We start from the raw sequence: 19,624 nt of genomic DNA, 5'->3' as shown, positions 1-19,624 counted from the left end.
ATATACGCCACTAAATATAGTCCCCAATCGAATAAGTTTAATGGACATTTACTAAAAGCTAAGGGGAAATAAAAATTCACTTAGCTAACAAGCAAGGAAAATGAAAAAAAATCTCCTCGTGGTTGGATCTTTTGTTTTTGTTGGCAAAAAGCAAATGTACGGAAAATTACCGCCCCTTTGTGCATTTGGCCCCAAGATAACTGCCGGCCAAATGACACACATTAGGGCCAAGGTATATTTGGAGGGAGGCTGAGTCGGCTTATGTGAGCGAAATCAATTCAAGCTCGATTTCCTTTGATGAAATGTAAGTGTGTGCATGGGTTCGGGCCATGGCAGACGTACGTGACAGTTATTCTCAAATGGCCCAAACGAACAAATTACTAAAAATAAAAAGGCGGGTACACCGATGTGTGGAAGGTGTGGCATGAGAGTGCGCAGCTCGCAACGCGAGTTGTAGAATATTGATCCGAAAAGCGTTCAATTAATAACGCAAATCCTTTATGGTCAGTTACCAGGAACAGCCGCCCGTTAATTAATGCACTTGTCTGTTCCAGCCTCCGATCGCCTTATCTCATCCTCCACTTCGCCTCTGCCCGATGCTATGATTAATGTTTAATTAAGTTTGCAGCATTTAAAAAATACCAGAATTCGCAGCCCTGCCAAAGGATTACATCATATTTAATCAGAGTCATTATTTATAATGATACCGCTTGCATGAGGCATTATATTCAGTGCTCCTGAAATATGCCACAAGTTATCAAAAGCCCGAAGTAAGCGCCATTTCATATAAGCGTTAATAAGTCAATTTTATGGTATTCCCGGTAGTCGTTCTGAAAATTAATTTCGTGTGCATTGCACCGGAGTTTTGGGATTGTAAAAAGGAAGACATGTAATTAAAGTCAATATGCTTTATTCGTTATGTATGTCAATGCTTAACACTCGTTATGTATGTCAATGCTTAACACTCAATTATTATTTAGGATAGTACCTTAATGGGCTAACCTTATTCATTAGTTCTACATATATATAATTGCTTATACTTTAAATATTTTATTGTCATATTGAAATTGATTTAATCACTGGCAACGAACATTCATGAATTGGGAATATCTCAATATGCAACTCCTGTATGCAGAGGAGCTTAAAGCCATTCTTATCGGTGAAGTGGGCCAAAGTGCAGTTTTCCGTTCGAGTTGAAGTAAATTAATTAACAATGTTTATTGTTTGTATAATATGCGAATATTCCCCAGCAGTTGCCATTGTGCGGTCGTTGTTTTTGTAACTCTTATTGCTGTTGCTGTAGTTGTTCAGAAGTTGTTGCAGTTGTCGCTGCAGTTTCTGATGTTTGTGGCCGCTTTGCCTGACTGACAGTCAATTTGCAGCAGCACTTAAAATGTGCAGAAATGTTTTACATTATTTGCACATTCTGGAAATTTAAATTAAATTATTTTGTTTTACCTCCACTATTGCACAGCTTCGATTCTGACCTGCATCTTCGCCAAGCACTTCGGTCAGTGGAATAATCTGTTAATTGGTAATTGTAGGCCATTAGGCTACGAACTTGACTGAGAATACCTGCGGCCAGATACTCTTAATTATAAGCATAATAATTGAGGTGACCCCTTGGACATACTGTTGTTGCTCCTTGATGAATGGACTTGCCAAAAGTCCTGTAAATAAAAGGGATAAAATTCAATAGATAACTAGCAAAGCCATTTTGAATTAAATCAAGCAGTAAAAGTGTAATTTGCCTTTGTCTCTGGGCAAACATATAAATTCAAATTAGTCTTAGTTTACAAAGGTCACAACATACATATATTTATTTATAATTTTGTGTATTGTTGAATAATTGCGTACACTGGGTTTAAAATGCACCTGCGCAGCTTGTCAATACATTGAAATCATTAAAATCAACTCAACGACTTTATTGTCTATCAATCTAAATTTTGTTTTGGAAACCTAGTTCAAAATTATAAACATTTTCAAGGCAAGTTATCATGACCGATGTGCACGAGTTAATTGTGACGTTCATCATAGTTCTTTACCAGATATTCCTGGTTTTCGTAAGCCATATTACCTGCATTATTTGAGCACTTTAATCTAGATTTAATGTTTATAATTAGCGATCAATAAATCCCTTGAAAAAAGATGCCCTTCTGATTATTCTGCACAACTTCCTGCTGTACTATGTGATCAATATGTTCAAGCACCTGGCTCAGGGTGTGTTTTAATTATATCCGACTTGTACAAGCTCCTCACACTTTTCATTGACAGCTTCGATTGACTCGGACGGACCGGTGAACACCTTCTACTATGTACCACTGGTGTATGAAGAGAGTGTTGCTTTGGGATCTCATCGGAGTTGGCATGAGGTCCTCAGGTCATCAAGCTGGCAATTCTTTGAGGTCCTTTTCAGAAATCATTTGGTCCTGCTGTTGCCGTTTAATTTGGCTCTCCTGGTGCCCGTAAGAAGTGATTGTTCCTTTGTCCGTGTGGCATCTCACCTTCGATTTTGTTGCAGCGCTGCAAGTTGGGCTTCATAAGCACATTGGTTCTGGTGTCGAACTTCGTGATGTTCGTCTGTTTCTCCTCGGCCATTTGTCAGCTGGTGTTGTCCAACGGCCACGCCCACAGCCTGCGCCTCCTGGTGATCCTTAGCTTGGGACCCGTGTGCCAAGTACTCCTGGTGTGCCGTCTCCTGGTGCGATTGTGGGTGAGTCCGCCTCTAACCCGATACAAGGTCGAATATGTGGCCGTATCTTTAATTTGGCTGTTATGTTCCTTTAGCTCAGTCAGTGGATTGTTGTTTGAGGCATGAAATTTGATTTGCCGGCACTGATTGCTGGCCAAAAGCGACCAAAAACACCCAGCGTAATCAGCACCAGTGAAGTTACGGGCAGCAAATCAAAGCAATAAACCAACTGAACCCATCCGAAAATCACTTTCACTGCACAAACTGCCAAACTGCAGGCATTTATGACAGGCTAGTCGGTAAGGAGAAGGGGGGAGTGGTGGGGAGATGGGGGGCCAAAATCGCATAACAAAATTGTTGCTGAAAAGTTGAGCAAATATTGAGGTCAGCAGAATGTCGAGTAGGGTCTCGAGCCGAGTCGATTGGGCATTGTTGGTGGTGCAAACTGTTTGCTAGCCTTTGGCACAAACTCCCGTCTGAAAGCCATGATTCTGACTGGGGCTCCAAAAGGACCTCGTTGGAGGCCTCTCCAGGCCCAGGACCAAGCCCCTCGTTCTGTTCTGGCCGAAAAATATTCAATGAAAATCGGCAGTCGACAGTCGACAGTCCCCTCTTTGTCAATAATACAAAATGGGAAAAAATGAGTTGTTGCTGCCGCAGCTCGAGTTTGCATGGCGCAATGCAGACGTCGACGTAGCCCGGGGGTCCGGTTGCGATGCAGTCTGCCCTGACAGCCCACCACCCTTCCGGCCCCGCCCTGTCCCTCCCCCTTTTGGCGCCTCTGGGCCAACCTCAATACCCCCTCTGCCCCACCGAAATGCCAGCTGCCTTCACTTCGAATTGAGAAATTGCCGCAAATGCTTTTCGATTTTTCGTTTTCCTCGGACAAGCCTTGGCTTTTCATATTGCATAATTGATTGTGGGTGTGTGAGTTGCATAAATACGAAGCAGACGGCATTGTCACCACCCCTGACCCTCTTCATCCAGGCCTGCCAGCATTTATGCACATTTTCAATATGCATTCAGATTCAGATGCATTGGGCATGCATTGATTTCCGCAGAGGGCCAGAAAAGAGCATTGCCAAGTTTGCATGTTGTGTTTACGCTTTCCTTGGTAATAGTTAAATTGCCGAACTTGTAAATGAATTTCGTAAAAAATCAACAATCTTGATTCATTACTTTTGTTTGAACTTGTTTAAAAGTGACCAGAAGTATAAAAACCTTAGATCTTTTTTTTGCATTTTAGGAGGACTTATTGCAGCTATACAACTTTGACTTTTCCCCATTTGACGTCGTATGACATTTAAAGGATACAAAGAGCTTTAATTGAACAATTAAAATGATCAAAAAAATATTTAAATATTAAGCAAATTTTGTATTCAACTTAATTTTATTAAGAAGATACATCTGTCGGTATGGAGCTCGCAATAAGTTACCTTAACAAAAGTTTATTTCTCCATTGGGACTTTTTGCACCCTTTGCACTTTTGTGCTCTTTATCACATAGTTAGTTTACCCAGCTTGAGTGATGTACTAGAACTGGGAGAGCTCTCGACGAATCTCAAGTCGTGATATAGCCGCGCAGTAACGAGCCACAGACCGTGTCCGCATTCGTCTTCGAGCCCCTGCCACGCGACTATATACTTGTAATAATGAGGAACGGCACAGGTCCACGGTCTCTAAGCATGAGAAATTTAATTTTAAGCCACCCCACATGGGCAACCCACATACCACCACCACCACTCGCAACACTCCTGGCACACGCCCTTCCACATAATTGTGTATTCAAGTAAGAGATATGCGAGCTGAAAGAAGCTCTATCAACGGAAGGGTGGTGGGAGGGGGCGGTTGGGGCAAGGACTGCCTTAAATTAAGATAATGACACGTGAGGTATCGCCTCCTGGGGCGGCAGGAGTCGTTGGTAAATTGCGATAACATAGAAATGGCCTGAATGGCGGCTCACTTTAAAACACTTAACCCTTCGCAGCCCACCCTACCACCTCGAACCACACTGCCATCATCCTGGTAGCACGCATTTTTAAAGCGCAACTTGATGGCAAACTGCCAAAGAGTTGACTTCCTTGGGTGCAAGAAAGTAGGGCACGCCAATGGGCTGCTTGCCACTAGTAAATTTAATTTTCCTGCTAGCTTTCAATAAGCTAAATTGAGCACCTCACTTTTACGGTTTGACTAGCGGAATGCTTTCATCAAAATCTGTATACCTTCGTTTTAAAGTCTAGGTATTGTCAAACAAAAACAAACTTTGACTGTTTTTAGGAAATTGATAACCTAATCAGCGCTTTAGTTTGGAAAGTATTCTTATTAATATTATTTATAAAACATAAATTATTTTTTGCATTAAGATGGAATAAAGATTGTATGTAGAATCGAACGAACAACAATCATGTCGATAACTTACAAAATTTACGCAAGCCGAATAATTTTGTACTTCCGATAATCAATGAGCAGAAAATTTCTCACGATGGAGGGTTATTTATGACAATTGGCTATGGGAATTTTTATAAGTTTTGCAACCCCTTCAACACAATATCCTGTCCTCACGACATGAAAGATTTTCTTTTCGATTGATGTGGAAATCAGCTAATCGATTGGAAAAATAAGAGAATAAAATCACATCAGAAAAGTGAAACAACCAACCAAAATTTGCATATTTAATGGCCGCAGGCTGGCAAGGATGTTAGGTTTAGATGTTAGTATATATGTACGTATATTAATGACTATATTGACATGTATGTATATGCAAGATATTCAGACTAGTGTCAGACGAACTAATACAGACATTTGGGAAAAGATGTGGAAAAGGGGCTAGAAGAAATGATTGCTCCTTAAGAAAACCCCAGGGGTGTTAGCTACCTAGACTTACAGACGAACACCGTTTGTCCACAAAGAAGAATCACCCAGGGGTCCACATCACCGCCAAAAGCTAGCCAGAATCTTAAAATCCTTGCTGCACAACTTATTCTGCTAAGCGGCACTGTGGTCCAAGTGCATATACATTTATTAAGACAAAAAGTGCAAGGTGTCAATAAAAAAACTTAAATTTTATAAGTCTTACATTTTCTATATAACTAACCTTTTTACGGTGAAGCTATAAAAAAAATATTGTTCGTGTTAGGGCATTAACCAAACAACTTTTTGTTATTTCCTTTTATAAAATATTTAATATTTAAATAAAATAAAAACTAGAATGACACTTTAACTAGAAGTTTTTGCTTGGGCGGTCCAAATAATACTTATATTATTTGAATATATAAATTACTAAACTAATGGTTTATAGTTTTTTGCTTTGGCTATCATTAATAAAAAACCAGAATAAAGTGGTTCTTAGCACACTGTGCAGCTGCTGCTTTATTTTCACATGTAATGGCATTTTAATTGCACGCCACAGCTCAGCCAAGTGTCTCTCAATTAAAAGTGTCTGCTTGGCTCAAAACGACATCCTGCCCGTTCTTCGGTCCCCGGTTTCATTTCACCCGCCGTAATCTTTGAATGGCTGCGGAAGGAAAATGATGTCAGCCACATGTCGTAATTTGCGTGAGACGAGGGGGGTTAAGGGTGAATAATGAAGGGGGATCCCCCGGTCCAGGGAGCCACGCACGCACCGGGGACCCCAACTGAATCGCATATATCTGTTAATTATGCAGGACAAGCCGCGTGCTCGGCGAGATAAGAAGTCCAGGGGAATATGCCGTGGGATATTTGCCGACAGGAATTCGGTGTCCAGTGGAGGCCTTGAACTTTAATTCATCTATCTGTTGATCTCCAAACGATATGGCGTAAAATTAACAAATTAATTGCATTAACATAAAATTCTTTTATGAATGTGGCGTTTGAAGGCGGGAATCGAGTCAGAATCCTCGGTTCTTCGGCAGGAACCCTTAAGTCTGAGGGAGGAGTTCCGCTTTCGCAGATTTGGCCTAGAACACGATTCTCCCCAGGACTTTTTACGATCGCAAGTTGGTTCATTTTATATTTTAAATGAGGTGATTGCACTAAAGTTTCATTTTTAGTGGCAGTCAAAGCCGAAATCTTTTTACTTTCTCACCTATCGATGGCTATTAGGCGCCTTTTTTGGCACGGGCGTGATTAGGTACACAACCCAGTACTACCATCACGGCTATTGTTTCATATATTTGACAAACTTGGGATTTATCCTGGGAGGCCTTACGAGCCTTACTGGTGCTATACTTGTGTCAGTCTATCACTGCAAACCGGAAACATGGGGTAAGGCAATATAGTTTACCATAATTTGGTAGTCTAAAAGTTTTTGTGAATGGAACTAAGCCTTAACCAATTCAATACTGTGTTGTAATGCTATTATAAACCAATTTATCTTTCCCTTTTAGTTCCGCCCAGCTTTTGGATCAAGACCTATTGGGCATGCTACTGGACCAATTTATCACTAGCTTGTATGATAGCACTTACCTATTGGACAACTATATATCCCGACGATCGGGTGCTAACCAATCCGGCTAGGGTATCAACTCTTTACAACATATGGACTCATCTACTCCCGCCGATTCTCTTCACCGCTGATCATTTTGTGGTGGCGCAGCCAGCACGTCTGATGCACTTTGTCTATCCATTGGCCTTCCTTTTCTCTTACGGAGTATTCACGTTAATATTCTATTTACTGGGTGGCCGTAACATGTAGGAACAGCATTTTACGCCTTTAGAGGATTATTAATTCAATTATGTCTGTTTCAGAAACGGGAAGCACTATATATATCCTTTTTTGAACTACAAAAAACCGCGATTGATTTGTGGAACCGTGGCTGGGCTGAGTTTATTGATGGTTTCCTTGTGCACCCTGCAATATGCCCTCTATCGGCTGAGAATTTTCATAGCACGCAAGCGGGAAAAAATTGTGTGACGCTCTGAGGCTGCTGGTCCCCTAATAATTGCGTTAAAATGATGCGTGCCAAAATTTCTAAAACAAGGATAGCCAAAAAAAAAGCCATATTCATACGATAAAATACCCTCTAAAAATAATTATATTTATATTTTTGCAGAGGGTTTAACAATGTTGGTCAGAAGATTGAAACGCAGTTTTTTCGACCCCAGAAACAATGTTTATTCTTTATCAGCATCTGCTTTTTTCAAGATTAGAAAAATAGTAGGGCTTTTTCTTCTTAGCAATGCATTAATAACTTTAGTTTTATCAAAATCGGATGATCGCTTAACTGGCAATGTGGTTCCATGCAGCTTATTCTCGTACTTTAAACTAATAAAGCCATTTGTAAAGTATTTTGAATTAAAAATGTATACAGGCTGAAAACAATAAACCCTGGGTAGTGGAACGAAGGGGGTATTATAAAGACCACAGAAAGGGGAGAGATATCAAAACAAAATTTTGCTTATTTGTCCTCTGATATGTCGGACTTGTTTTGTTGTTTACGCCGTTCGCACGTGTCTGGAAAATTAAAAGCAGTGCTTCTGCGACTGCAACTCTAGTTTGTCCTGCTGCCCCATCCTTTTATTCCCATGGGTTGGCCACATCATGTCGCCTGTATCTATATCTGCTTGTATCTATCTTGAATGGCGTATCTCGTTTGTTTTTATATGTCGGGCACTCATAATTTGTTTTGATAAAGTTTCGTCTGCGTTTTTCTTGCCCATCTTTATAATATTTGATTTGTTTTGGTTTTTATTTATTATTTTGTTTTGCACTGCGTGACTTTGGGGAATGCATTTTGAATAGAAGAATATTTCTTTAAATTGTTTAATTCGTACTTTATGGGCTTTAAGCCAATTCCCATTTAAATATTAATATGCCAACGAATTGCACCTGCAATAACAGTTGTAAATAATGTTGGCACGACAGCAACAATGAGTTGACTCATTGCAGCATTTTTCCATGCAACCAACCGACCACCCGCTCGCAGCACCACCGCATTAACTTCTGCTTCGATAAATAAACAAGTTGAGCTACTTAAGATTTAAGTTGTTGTTGCTGTTCTTCCCGTCCTCGTTCGCCCGTTGTTGTTGCAAGTGGTGCGCACACAAAATTTATAGTGAATACTTTTCCCCTCATAAACCGGGGCCACCCCGACGCCGCCCGTGGTCGCCCCTTAACTGCATTAACCCCTTCAGTCCGTTACAAAATTGCACATTACGTATACGCTACGTATGCTCACTTGAAGCATGAAACTCTTCTGCACAGTGCACATCAGCAGCTGCGCTGCCTGCGTGTGCGTTGGATAATAATGTAAGCATATAAATGTTTATGTTAAATTAAATTGAATGCAAAAAGGCGGAAATGTTACGAAAATTGTAAAAATAAAAACGAAAGAAAAGCAGTGAATACAAATGTATTTTCGCCTTGTTGGCTGTGAAGTCAGGAAACGGTCGATATAATTGCCCCTGGATGCCAATGGTGACGGAAATTTAAGATGTCCCTTTTAAGTTATGTTGGCTTAAACTACCATCGCCGCCCACTTTGTATGCCAATGCAGTTGGCGGCTGTCGAGCTGAGTGCAGCCATAAATACGTTAACGTTCGATGTTTTAGGCGATGCCAGCTGCAACTATAGAGCCCGACTAAGTGGCTGCACTTTAGTCCTTCCCACAGGGTCCTTCCCACATGCCACTAGGCAAGGGCACTTTATGGGGACGCTCTTTTTAAGTCTTTACATGTGGGGAAGCCAATCCCTATATGGGTGTACTAGCTTCACAAATTGAAATCACTTAAGTGACTTGATGATAGAACATTTAGCAACTTCAAAAAATAGTTGCCTTTGGCATTTGTTTCCTGGCTGAAACTAGTGGTTTCGTTTTAAAACTAGGAAATAATCATGTTAATTAGCATACATTTTGCTTACTGACAATTCAATATTTATAATCAAGTCAAGTTTATTTGGTACTCATAGTTTGTTTTGGAAAAAATATTGTGTTGCAAGTCTGTCAAAAATAAATTTGACCCACTTTTATCTTTATGAATAATAAGCTCCCTTAAAATTATTTAAAGCCTTACAATTTTGGAAACCATTTTTTTTAATCATGTTAATTTAAGACCCTATGTTGTACTTTAAAGCTTTATGGAGCGCTAAGTCTTGACCATGCGGTCCAATATTGCTATGGCAGTAAAAGGTTATTTGCTGATAATTAAAAATTAAAATGTAAAATATTCATGTGAATTGGCAAGGTATTCAAATAACAATAAAATGCTCAACTATTTCACAATCCGAGTTCAATGCTCATTGTATTCTGTGGAATGTTTCGGTAGGCATTTTGTTGCGGCCCGAGGGCTCAACTCAAGCGGCATTGGAATTTTATTCTTTACCAACGCATTCAAGTGTTAAAATATGTATATGAAATTGATTGGCTGATTAAGCACACACTTTACACAGTCCGCCCACACATAGTCGCTCATTCTCTTCGCCCATTATTTATTTTTTTCTGTACATTGTCTGGCCTTCGAATTTTCCCCTTTTTTGATTTGCTTCGGAAATGACGCAAATAACGCAACAAATTTAAGCCAGTCACAAAAATGTACAAAACCCACTCAGACGAGATCCCACACTAACAAACACAAACACAAACATACCTTCAGGATGGGTTATTTATGACAATAGGCATGTGAGAGGCAACAACAGGATGTTTTATATTATGCCAGGGGAAAATAAAGGACAACACACACACATCCGCTCACGTAGGTACAATCCCAATTTTGCATAAATTTCATTTAATGTATAGAGAATGACGGGTACTCCAGAGACAACTGAAATTTAAAGAGATAATCCTTTGGAAAAGTATAAATATATAAGGAACATCTAACCAACGAAACATCGAAAATATACCATACAAATATTTCAGATATTTGGCAAAATCATAAATGATACTTTGAATAGCACAAACAAAACAGAAAGGGCAATCACTAGCCTACTTGGCGTTTACCAAAGTCTTGTTCATCCTTTCGAGTAATTTTGAGAGTGAAATTTAATTGTGCTGCTCATTAATAGCACGTTGAATGGCCGAGAGCTCACCGGAAATATGTGATTTCCGGAAATAAATACATATTTGTTTCACATTCAAAAGTATTTTACGCAGGCTGTTAAATCAACAAATAATTACCCAAAGAATCAGTATTCAGAGAAATTAAAAACTGATTTTGAGTATCACTTCTTCAAAGGAATTTATGTGATTGAATTTTTGTGTATTACCTTATTATAATTTGGGGATTTTCTGTTTTAGGGTTGGTGTGGATTTTTTTCCTTTGTCAGCGCTATAGGGGTATAAATGGGATAACAATAAACAATCATTTGAGCATAAGGACATAAATCTAAGAAAGTCAATCCCTGAAAAAAAATGTAGTATGGGAAACATTTCGTAGAAGGCCCAAATAAGCAGCAAGCTGATGTTTCGACAAATAACAAGGTAATGCATATAACCGCCTTTTTATGTAATTTATTGCTAAGGATATGTGTCGCAGCACAGACTGAAATCGTTGAGCATTATTGCATATAATTTCATTTTCAAAATTGTCTTCCAACTTATCTCGAAGTCACACTCATTTTGGCATAAATCTAATCAAATTTATTCTGTTTAAGCATATGCATATATCCTCTGGTACATACAGACTATAATAGCATGGGGCGAGAAAGCAAGTAAAGACAAAAGCCGAAGCCAATCAAAGGCGAAACAATAAACAAGCATGACAATAAATAAATAAATAAATGTCCAGACAAAAGACTTAAAATGAGTAGTCTCTGTCCAGGTTCGAATATCCTATATCCAGAAAATGCAGCACGACGGCCAAGGAAGTGCGAGGATGAGGTCCTGTCTGACAGCCACGTTTTGTTTGCGAGAACGGATAATGACGCGTTCGTTTCCCGCTGGATTTTCTTCACTTGCAAATGCAAACGACAATATTGAAAAAGAAGGACATCGACAGGATAAGGCTGCCCGGCACACAGGCATCATTGGCTCGGAGTTGCGGTGCAGAAATTGATTGAATGGCGTATTAAACTTAAGCCACACAAACACACGCGCTGGCATAAGCAAACATTTATCTTTCCCCCTTTTTGGCTCTGTTATTTTCTCTTACCCACTTCAATTTAACGGCTACTTAAGTCCATCATTTTGAATAATGCTGTATACGGAAAGGAATTCCGGTGGAAGTCAATTGCGCTGCAGATATTTGCGATATGTGTGTAAATATTTGAAATTTTTTATTTGTTCGTTTTGGGAATGTTAGGGTTCTCTAAAAATGGCATACCTTTCATAAATGCCTTAGCTATTTTTAAATTCCTCAAAAAGAATTCTGCAGTTTAAAGTTACTAGTGAATATTCTGCCAGTTGGTTAGTAAAAAGAGTTATTTTTCTTGTAAGTGAAAGAATGTGTTAATGAATTAAATAATTGTTTACATATTTTATACGTAATTCAAAGAATTTATATTTAAATGTAAAAATGTCAATTGAATTACATAGGTGAATACATTTATAATTGTTCATTTAGGCTTTTTTTATTTGACAAGCACAACATTTCGCTAGAATTTCACACTTTTCAATTCCAAAGGACCCCAAAAGTGCCCTTCTGCTTAGCTTACCTCCTTCAATTTAACGGCTACTTTAATCCATCATTTCAAATTATTATCTTCTCGCCCGGTGGCAAAGTTGGCAAGTTCCCGTGCACGCTCAGTTGGCCACGCATCAAATGGGCCCTCAATGGGCATTAAAAGGAGCCTTGGCGGAGCTACCTGAAAATCGGGCTGCTGATGGACGGTCATGGTGGTGAGGGGAGGGGAGTGGAGTGGAAGGCCCATTAAAAGGCCACCGCACAAAACTGCTGACATCACGACTGACGGCGCCGATGTTGCCGGCCACTTGGGTGGCGAATTAAAAAGTTGCCTTGATAATCCTTTTGCAAAATAGACGGGATTAAGTAAAATGCTGAGCCCGGAAATTTATGCAGCCCAGGTGGAACATTGGCTGCTGGCCAGGTGTTGACCATCAAGCTGGACGAGCCGAATGAAAAGTTCGCCGCGAGAGCACTTAAAATGTGCCACAGTGTTGCAATAATTACCGTTAAATGGTCACAGTTAAGAACACTTACGACGCCAAAAGGGAGAAGTCAATCCCGTGCAGCAGGTTGTCTGTTATTATCCTTGCAGCCGGGCAGCATCACAATGTCCTTGGTGTCCCACTGATGACGGTGATTTGTAATTTTAAGCGGCGTATGATTAACTTTACAGCTAAGACAAGAAAAGTAAGAGAACATAATGTTTATATTGCCTTTAGGAAGATTTCAAGTCGTGACATCTTTAAGCTTCTCAACATCAAATTGTCTATATTAGTTTGTATTCTTAAAAATAAAAATGAAGTAAATTTAAGGAAAAACCTTTCTGTTGCTTTACTGAATACATTAACTTTGTACAGTTACGCAGTTTGTTAATATTTTAAATTATTTCGGGTAACTAAAATATGTTTTAATCTTAATACCGGATTAGTCCATACATTTGTATTAATTTTAAATTTAATTATTTAAAAACAGTTGGTAGTTTTAATAAATTAATAAAGTAAAGAATTTGAAGCATATTTTTGTTTATTAGAGATTTATCATTTCTACAATTTTTTAGTAGGAGCATACAAAATAAATTTTTCGTTGCCCTGTTTAAGAGCTTTTCAAATAATTCGCACTGTTAGGCTTCTTGAGTAAAGCTTATCTGACTTAAACATAAAATACTCTGCTTAAAATAATTTATCCAGGACACAACTGGCAGCAGACAAAAACTAATGACTTGCCATTAAATTGGCTAGCCAAACACTGCATTTAAATTAATGCACAGACAATCGGAAAGAGTTCGTTGGGGATGGAGGAGCCTGGGGTTACTGAAGGCAATTGCTGGCGGAGCGTTAAGCCCAATCCGACCTCAACCCACTCAAAATGCCTGGGTCGCACTCGTTTTTGGTGCCAGACAAGTGTGCACTTGTACTCATAGTTTAGCCAGCGTAAAAACATATAAATAAATATGAAAATGAAAATCGCATAGAAAAACCAACAGCAGCCAGCAGCAACACCAACAATAGCAGCAGACACGAAAAATGGTCCTTTTTGTTGTTGTTAATGTTTTTCCACTTGCTGTCTGAGGGAGCACGAGATGTGGCTGTCTCTGAACCAAAGTGCCATGCATTTGAAATTTTTAAGCACAACACTGCGTATGATCAACGTGTGTGGGTGGGTATCTGAGTAAGGGTGAAATGCTGGTGGTCAGGGGAGTGACGGGGGCGTGGCTACGTGGTACTGCACATGAAATAATGACAACAGCTATAAAATTTTGTTGGCTTTTTGCGACACAAGCAGAGACACAAAAGTGAGCGATGTTCTTGGAAACGCTGTCAGTTACAAAATTGAAATTGTACCTAAAAATTATAAACATAAATCTGAAAAAATCTTATGGTTTTAGATCGTTATATTTAATTAAAGTGGGAAAACCTCATCTCAGTAACAATTGTTGGGGCCTAATTTGGCTTACATTTGTATTTATAAATAAAATCTAAATTCATAAAAACGAACAACCAACATATTTGGGTTGTCTTTAGAACGAGGTTTTAAAATCTTGACCTTTAATGCAATTTTATCCAAAATTAAAGGGTCTCAGATATAGATAAAATCTTTTGGTTTTGAATAAAATTTTATGTATTTCTTTAAGGTGCGAACTTAAGAGATTTGATGGAGAAATATTAATTCGGGAACTCACGATAAACGCACTTACTCAAGTGGCTCTTTGATACTGTGCGTCTGCTTTTTCTGCTTTTCCAGTTGTTATTGTTGCTGCTGCTGTTGTTGTAGGTTATTTCCCTTGCCCGACTGCCTTGAATTATTATTCATGAGAGCTTTAATTTATGCTGCAGTTAGAATTAGTGCGCTTTGCATTTTTCGCTATCTCGCTTACTTGTTCACATCCATATGCATATGTACATTCTATTTGTGTGTGCTTAGTTTTCGTTGCGGAAGTACTTAAAACGGTATTAATACTTTTATGACTTGTGGCCCAGGGAATCTGCGGTCAGGTGGTGCCACCAAATATCCCCATTAAATATTCATATCCATTCCATTCGAGATTTTGAGCAGGCTCACTTGAATTTATTCGTGTAATTGGTTAGCATATGTAATGAACTGATGGGATATTAAATTAGAATATTTTGGAGGGAAAATCAATTAAGGGAATTTTATAAAATGTATGCTTATCTTACCCCTTTTTTAATATTAACCTCTTTCGTAGAGAACTGCTAGGCATCATATTTAATTCAATGAAATAACATGCTAATGAATAAAGATCACTCACATTGGGGGATGAACTTACAGAGGGTCTTAATTTAATATGACAACCTTTACTTTAATTTATTTTAGTAATTGATAGGAGCTTCCCTTGGATATTTTTTACTTAAAAAACTGTGACTTCCCCAAGCAGCTCATTGTTGTTCGGCATCCCCATCTATTTACATGTTCAATTAGCTAGATGGGCAGTACAAAATAGGGGAGCCGAGCCTGCGGCAAATGGAGAACCATTTTATCTGACTTTTGACGAAGAAGTAGTGAATATTTTTCTTTGATTCACTTCCCCTCTATATTTTATTACGCCATTCGCTTGCAATCTCTTCAGCATTTTGGTAGCTGCTTATGGCCATTTGCTTGTAGCCAATTTCCATTTTAGTTTGAGTGGCAATCAGAGCTGGGATTTGTTTATGGTATTTTCATGCTTATTTTTATTTCCATTATCTTCCCTTTTATTTGTTTGTTTTGCTCTTGCCACTATAAATGAGCAGTGAACTGGCTCTCCATTTGCCATACAAATACATTGAAATTTGCATACCCTCGCTCCCCAATCAGAAACAACTATAATAAGTTCAGAGATCTGCAGAACTTCGCTTGCATATATGTATCATACCGCTTCCCGTTCTGATGGGGAATTTTCTTCAGCCATGCCTTCGCTGCTTTCGTTTTGCATTTTTGCGCTGCTTGTTTGAAAACTAATTAAAAGTTTAAATGTTTGTAATTAGCGTCGAAATAAATGTCTGCCTGCCACATTATAAAATTAGTAAATTTCATGCCAAACTTCTGTTGCAGTCAAAATAAACGTACTGAAAAAACAAACGCCAACGCAGTTCTGGCTGTCCTTTCTGCCAGCGATGCGGTAGTTTTAATTTTCCAATTTTCAGTTCGGTGTGGTTTTGTTCGCTTTGCCGTATTCGTCTATAAACCTGCTGTGTTTTTGGTAATGCACTTCATTTATTCGAAACTAACATTTGGGCTAACAGCGCACTTAAAAAAATTTACTCCTAACTAATATATTATTATTTCAAGAACTCGAAACATGGGATTCCCACAATGCTTTAAATTATCAATGTTTGGAAATATATTTGAAAAATAAATGTTCTATACTATATCACATTTTAATATTTAATTTCTTTATATCTTAATTCAATCAATTTTCGAAGCCGCCCTTAATTTAACTGAAAGCCAAAGCTTAAGTCAATAGAAAATTGTATTATTATTTGCCCAAATCAGGCCTAATCGCAGGCAAGTTAACGAAGAAGTCAATACGTTTGTATGATAAAAATAGAAGGAAATTGTTCTGAAGGGCGGGACGGATGACCACGCCTTCGTCTGGGGTATTCAATCAACAATAAAAACGCACACGCTTAATTAATTTAACCCGAAAAGTCAACCACGCGAAACTTTGACGAATGACAACGCCAGGACGACAAACTGGAAAACAATGCCATCCTCATCCACCCAGTTTTTGCCATCAAGACCCTCCCCTCAAGAAATATGTCCCCATCGCAGACATCGATAACAAGTTGATTTCGTTGTCGACATTAAAATAAAAAAGTCAAATTCACAAGGACAATGAACACAATCAGGGCTTTGTCTGTTTTCCGATCTGAAAGGAATTTTAAAAATGCTTTATTGCTCTTAATTGTTTAACTGTCTATTAAATTAGAAATTCAGGTGTTTAAATAGCATGCAAGCTCCTGAGAGCACAACTTTTATTAATACCTATCTATAATAGGTTTTCTATATTTAGAAAATCTTTCTATAATAGGCTGCTATTTATATAAATAAACAAAAAGCTGCTTGAGGCACTCATATCACTTGTGCATGACAAGATATAACGATTGGGCGTCTCAAAGAATACTATAGAAATTATATTTAAATATATTAGTACGTCTATACATAAATGTAGTATTTACTTACATTATTTCAACATATGGGAAATGTTACCTACAGTTTACACCTGAAATTGGAAGCTGAATACAGCTCTCGACATCCTTTTAAGCCGAATTTAGTAGTTTTAGATTAAATGAACCACCAAGATTCAATCACACTGAGCTTAAGTTTTGTATGCATTGGCTGGGCCACGTCGTAAATGCAGGTTCGCAAACATAAACTCATTAGCCCAAAATCAGCTCTTATTGGAGGTGCCCAATTGGTCAAATATTCAATATGCGCCCACTGAGTGAGCGACCAACACAACATCAGATAAGCGCCATACATCGTCGCTTAATTAAGGTTTGCTAGTCAGCCATCGCTTACATCCATCCCACCCCGTTCTATTATTCCCCAATCCCTGGATTCAACCTATGCACACGTGCAGACAACTCAATGAAATTATGTGCGAATTAATCGGACCACGACCCAAGTTTCATTCAATTCGACGAAGAATTGGTGTAGTAAGTTACTGTTACAATTCACAGATATGCACTTAATGATTTAGGTAAATAGCTTGCAAATCTTTCAATATTCACTTTACTCTGTATTAATTATAATTTCATTATTACTCATGCTGTTGCATTTCATATCATTAAAATCAGAATAAATATCTATAAATGCCTACTCTAACCGCAAATTCTTTAGCACAACAGGGAATTTAAATGTCTTTCGATGCATAAATATTTTAGTACATCATTAAGTCCTTTCCTTCTGCGCCCTATTGTGTTATCTGATTATCAGTTTAATGAAACTTATTTTCTTTAAAGGTGCCTCACTGCCACTAGTAACTGCACTCCCACCCGTGAAGTTTTGCTGGCTCAGCAGGAGCCGATGTCCTGCGAGCTGCGGGCGGGTTAAATGTCGTCGCTGTCGCTTGTGCTGTGTTGACCGGAAAAACGCGGGAAATTAAGGATAATGTAATTTATTGATGTACTGTAAAAGTTAAGCTCCAGCCTGCGGTGCCGGTGCCTCTGCGTTCCAGTATAAATTACAATTTGACAGAAAAGACAAGATAAGGGAAAAGAATTGTGCTGGTCTGTGGTATTCATGGGGGCTGCCCAGCGTATTCATAACATTTTATGAGCCCAATTAAACGCATAATAGTTATAGTTTAAAGATACAGCAATCTATTGCCGTAACTGGAGCACAGAAGCACAATAACCAAAATGTTTAAAAACTTATAAAATACAAACGCAACACTCACCTTTGAAAGCCACTTTAAAGCCTTTGTAGGTATGATAATATTTGTAGTGCACTAGACCACGGTGGTCCGTGAAGTTCAAAGGCAAACAAAAATCGCTGAAAATCGGTTCAGTATTTTATAAAAATTCGGAAAATTGTTATATCACTTAAAACTCATGCATACGCCAGAAACTACATTTTAAAAATTTTTGTTCCTGGTAAGTAAAATGATAAATTTCTTGGTAGACAACAACTCACAATTGGCTGGTAAATAATTTTGAAATTGATATTTATTGGGAATGTAAATGTTTTGTAAGTATTGCGTTCCTTATGTTGTTTTTAGCAATCTTAATTATGGCAATTAAAGCACACTCACGGAACGAAAGTCAAACGTTTTCTGTGACTTCAACGGAAATTCTTTCTGACCAAACAATCAACACTTGTCAGGAAGTGCCACACTCACCCACACACAGGCGAAAGTGTGCAAATATTCCATGGCTTTCGGCTTTGACCAAACAAACATATTTGCCGAAATGCCTTTGGCTTTAATTTCGGGCAACGTCTTTGGCGTTGGAGGCGTTGGGTCTTATGTTGTCTATTTATACCCCAAGTTCCCGTCCATATATATCCCGTATCCTCGACACACACACACACACACAAGGAATGCCAGCAGCTACTGGCAAGTGTAAGTGTGGCGCATTCCAAGCGTGTTGAAACTGTAAAATAGATGCTGCCATCCCCATTTCCGCCGCCCACCCAAGATGCAATTGCAGTTGGATACATACTTAGGGACGTACAGATAAATACAGTGCGGTTCAAAAGCTTAAATACAAGATTACATTATCGAAGTTTATAGCTGTTTCTAACATTTCAAAAACTTACTATTTAATCATATATATTTCTAGATATAAATCCCTACTAGGCACTATTTAGTAAATATTCGAAAAGGTTGGCAAAAATGTAATTTTCTTGTGATACCCCTTTATATGTGGACAAAAAAATATGCCTTTTAAAATAATTAAACATACCATTAAACATGAAATTAAAATTAAATAGTTGCATAATTCAGTTTTGTTGATAGCCTGTTAACTTATGGTTTAAATTACTTATAGTAACAGCCAAAAATGGTACAATGTTTTCAGAGGTGATGTTTAAGGTGCTCTTTTATAATCTCTTCTACCTCATTTAAAAGGATTTGCCCCTTTCATACATTTTTGAAACTTAGTGTACTCCATCCCTACATGCTTAATCTGGAAATCCTTTTTGGCCTGCTCCCACAAACACCATATAACTAACAAGGAGGAGACGTCGACGAGGATGCCTCCCTTCTCGTATTTTAGGTTCTATATGTGAGCTAGCTTAGCTGGAGGAGATTTATGGAGGAATTCCTAAAAGAAATCCAAGTCAATTACTTGCTTAATTATTTCCTTTGAAATTTATTGATTTCTTTCGCTTTCCCCTTGGAGAGCGCAAGGAATTTTCGCTCAACACGCTTCGTTAGCTATTTGTTTTGTCT

General features: G+C 38.4%; 1 protein-coding gene across 1 annotated transcript; it reads left to right on the top strand.

The window, feature by feature from the left end:
* The first annotated feature begins 1,952 nt into the window (after window positions 1–1,952).
* Window positions 1,953–7,235, top strand: LOC108046486. The gene is made up of 5 exons (XM_044460091.1): window positions 1,953–2,063; window positions 2,124–2,220; window positions 2,275–2,465; window positions 2,522–2,713; window positions 7,059–7,235. The coding sequence occupies exons 1-5, from the start codon at window positions 1,998–2,000 to the stop codon at window positions 7,116–7,118; spliced, it is 606 nt and encodes a 201-aa protein (XP_044316026.1). The 5' UTR covers window positions 1,953–1,997; the 3' UTR covers window positions 7,119–7,235.
* Window positions 7,236–19,624: the final 12,389 nt, after the last annotated feature.

This window comes from Drosophila rhopaloa, unplaced genomic scaffold, assembly GCF_018152115.1.
Source record: "Drosophila rhopaloa isolate 14029-0021.01 unplaced genomic scaffold, ASM1815211v1 contig_2, whole genome shotgun sequence".
Classification (NCBI taxonomy): domain Eukaryota; kingdom Metazoa; phylum Arthropoda; class Insecta; order Diptera; family Drosophilidae; genus Drosophila; species Drosophila rhopaloa.
Note: the sequence above shows the minus strand (reverse complement) of the source record. Positions and strands in the feature narration are given on the sequence as shown.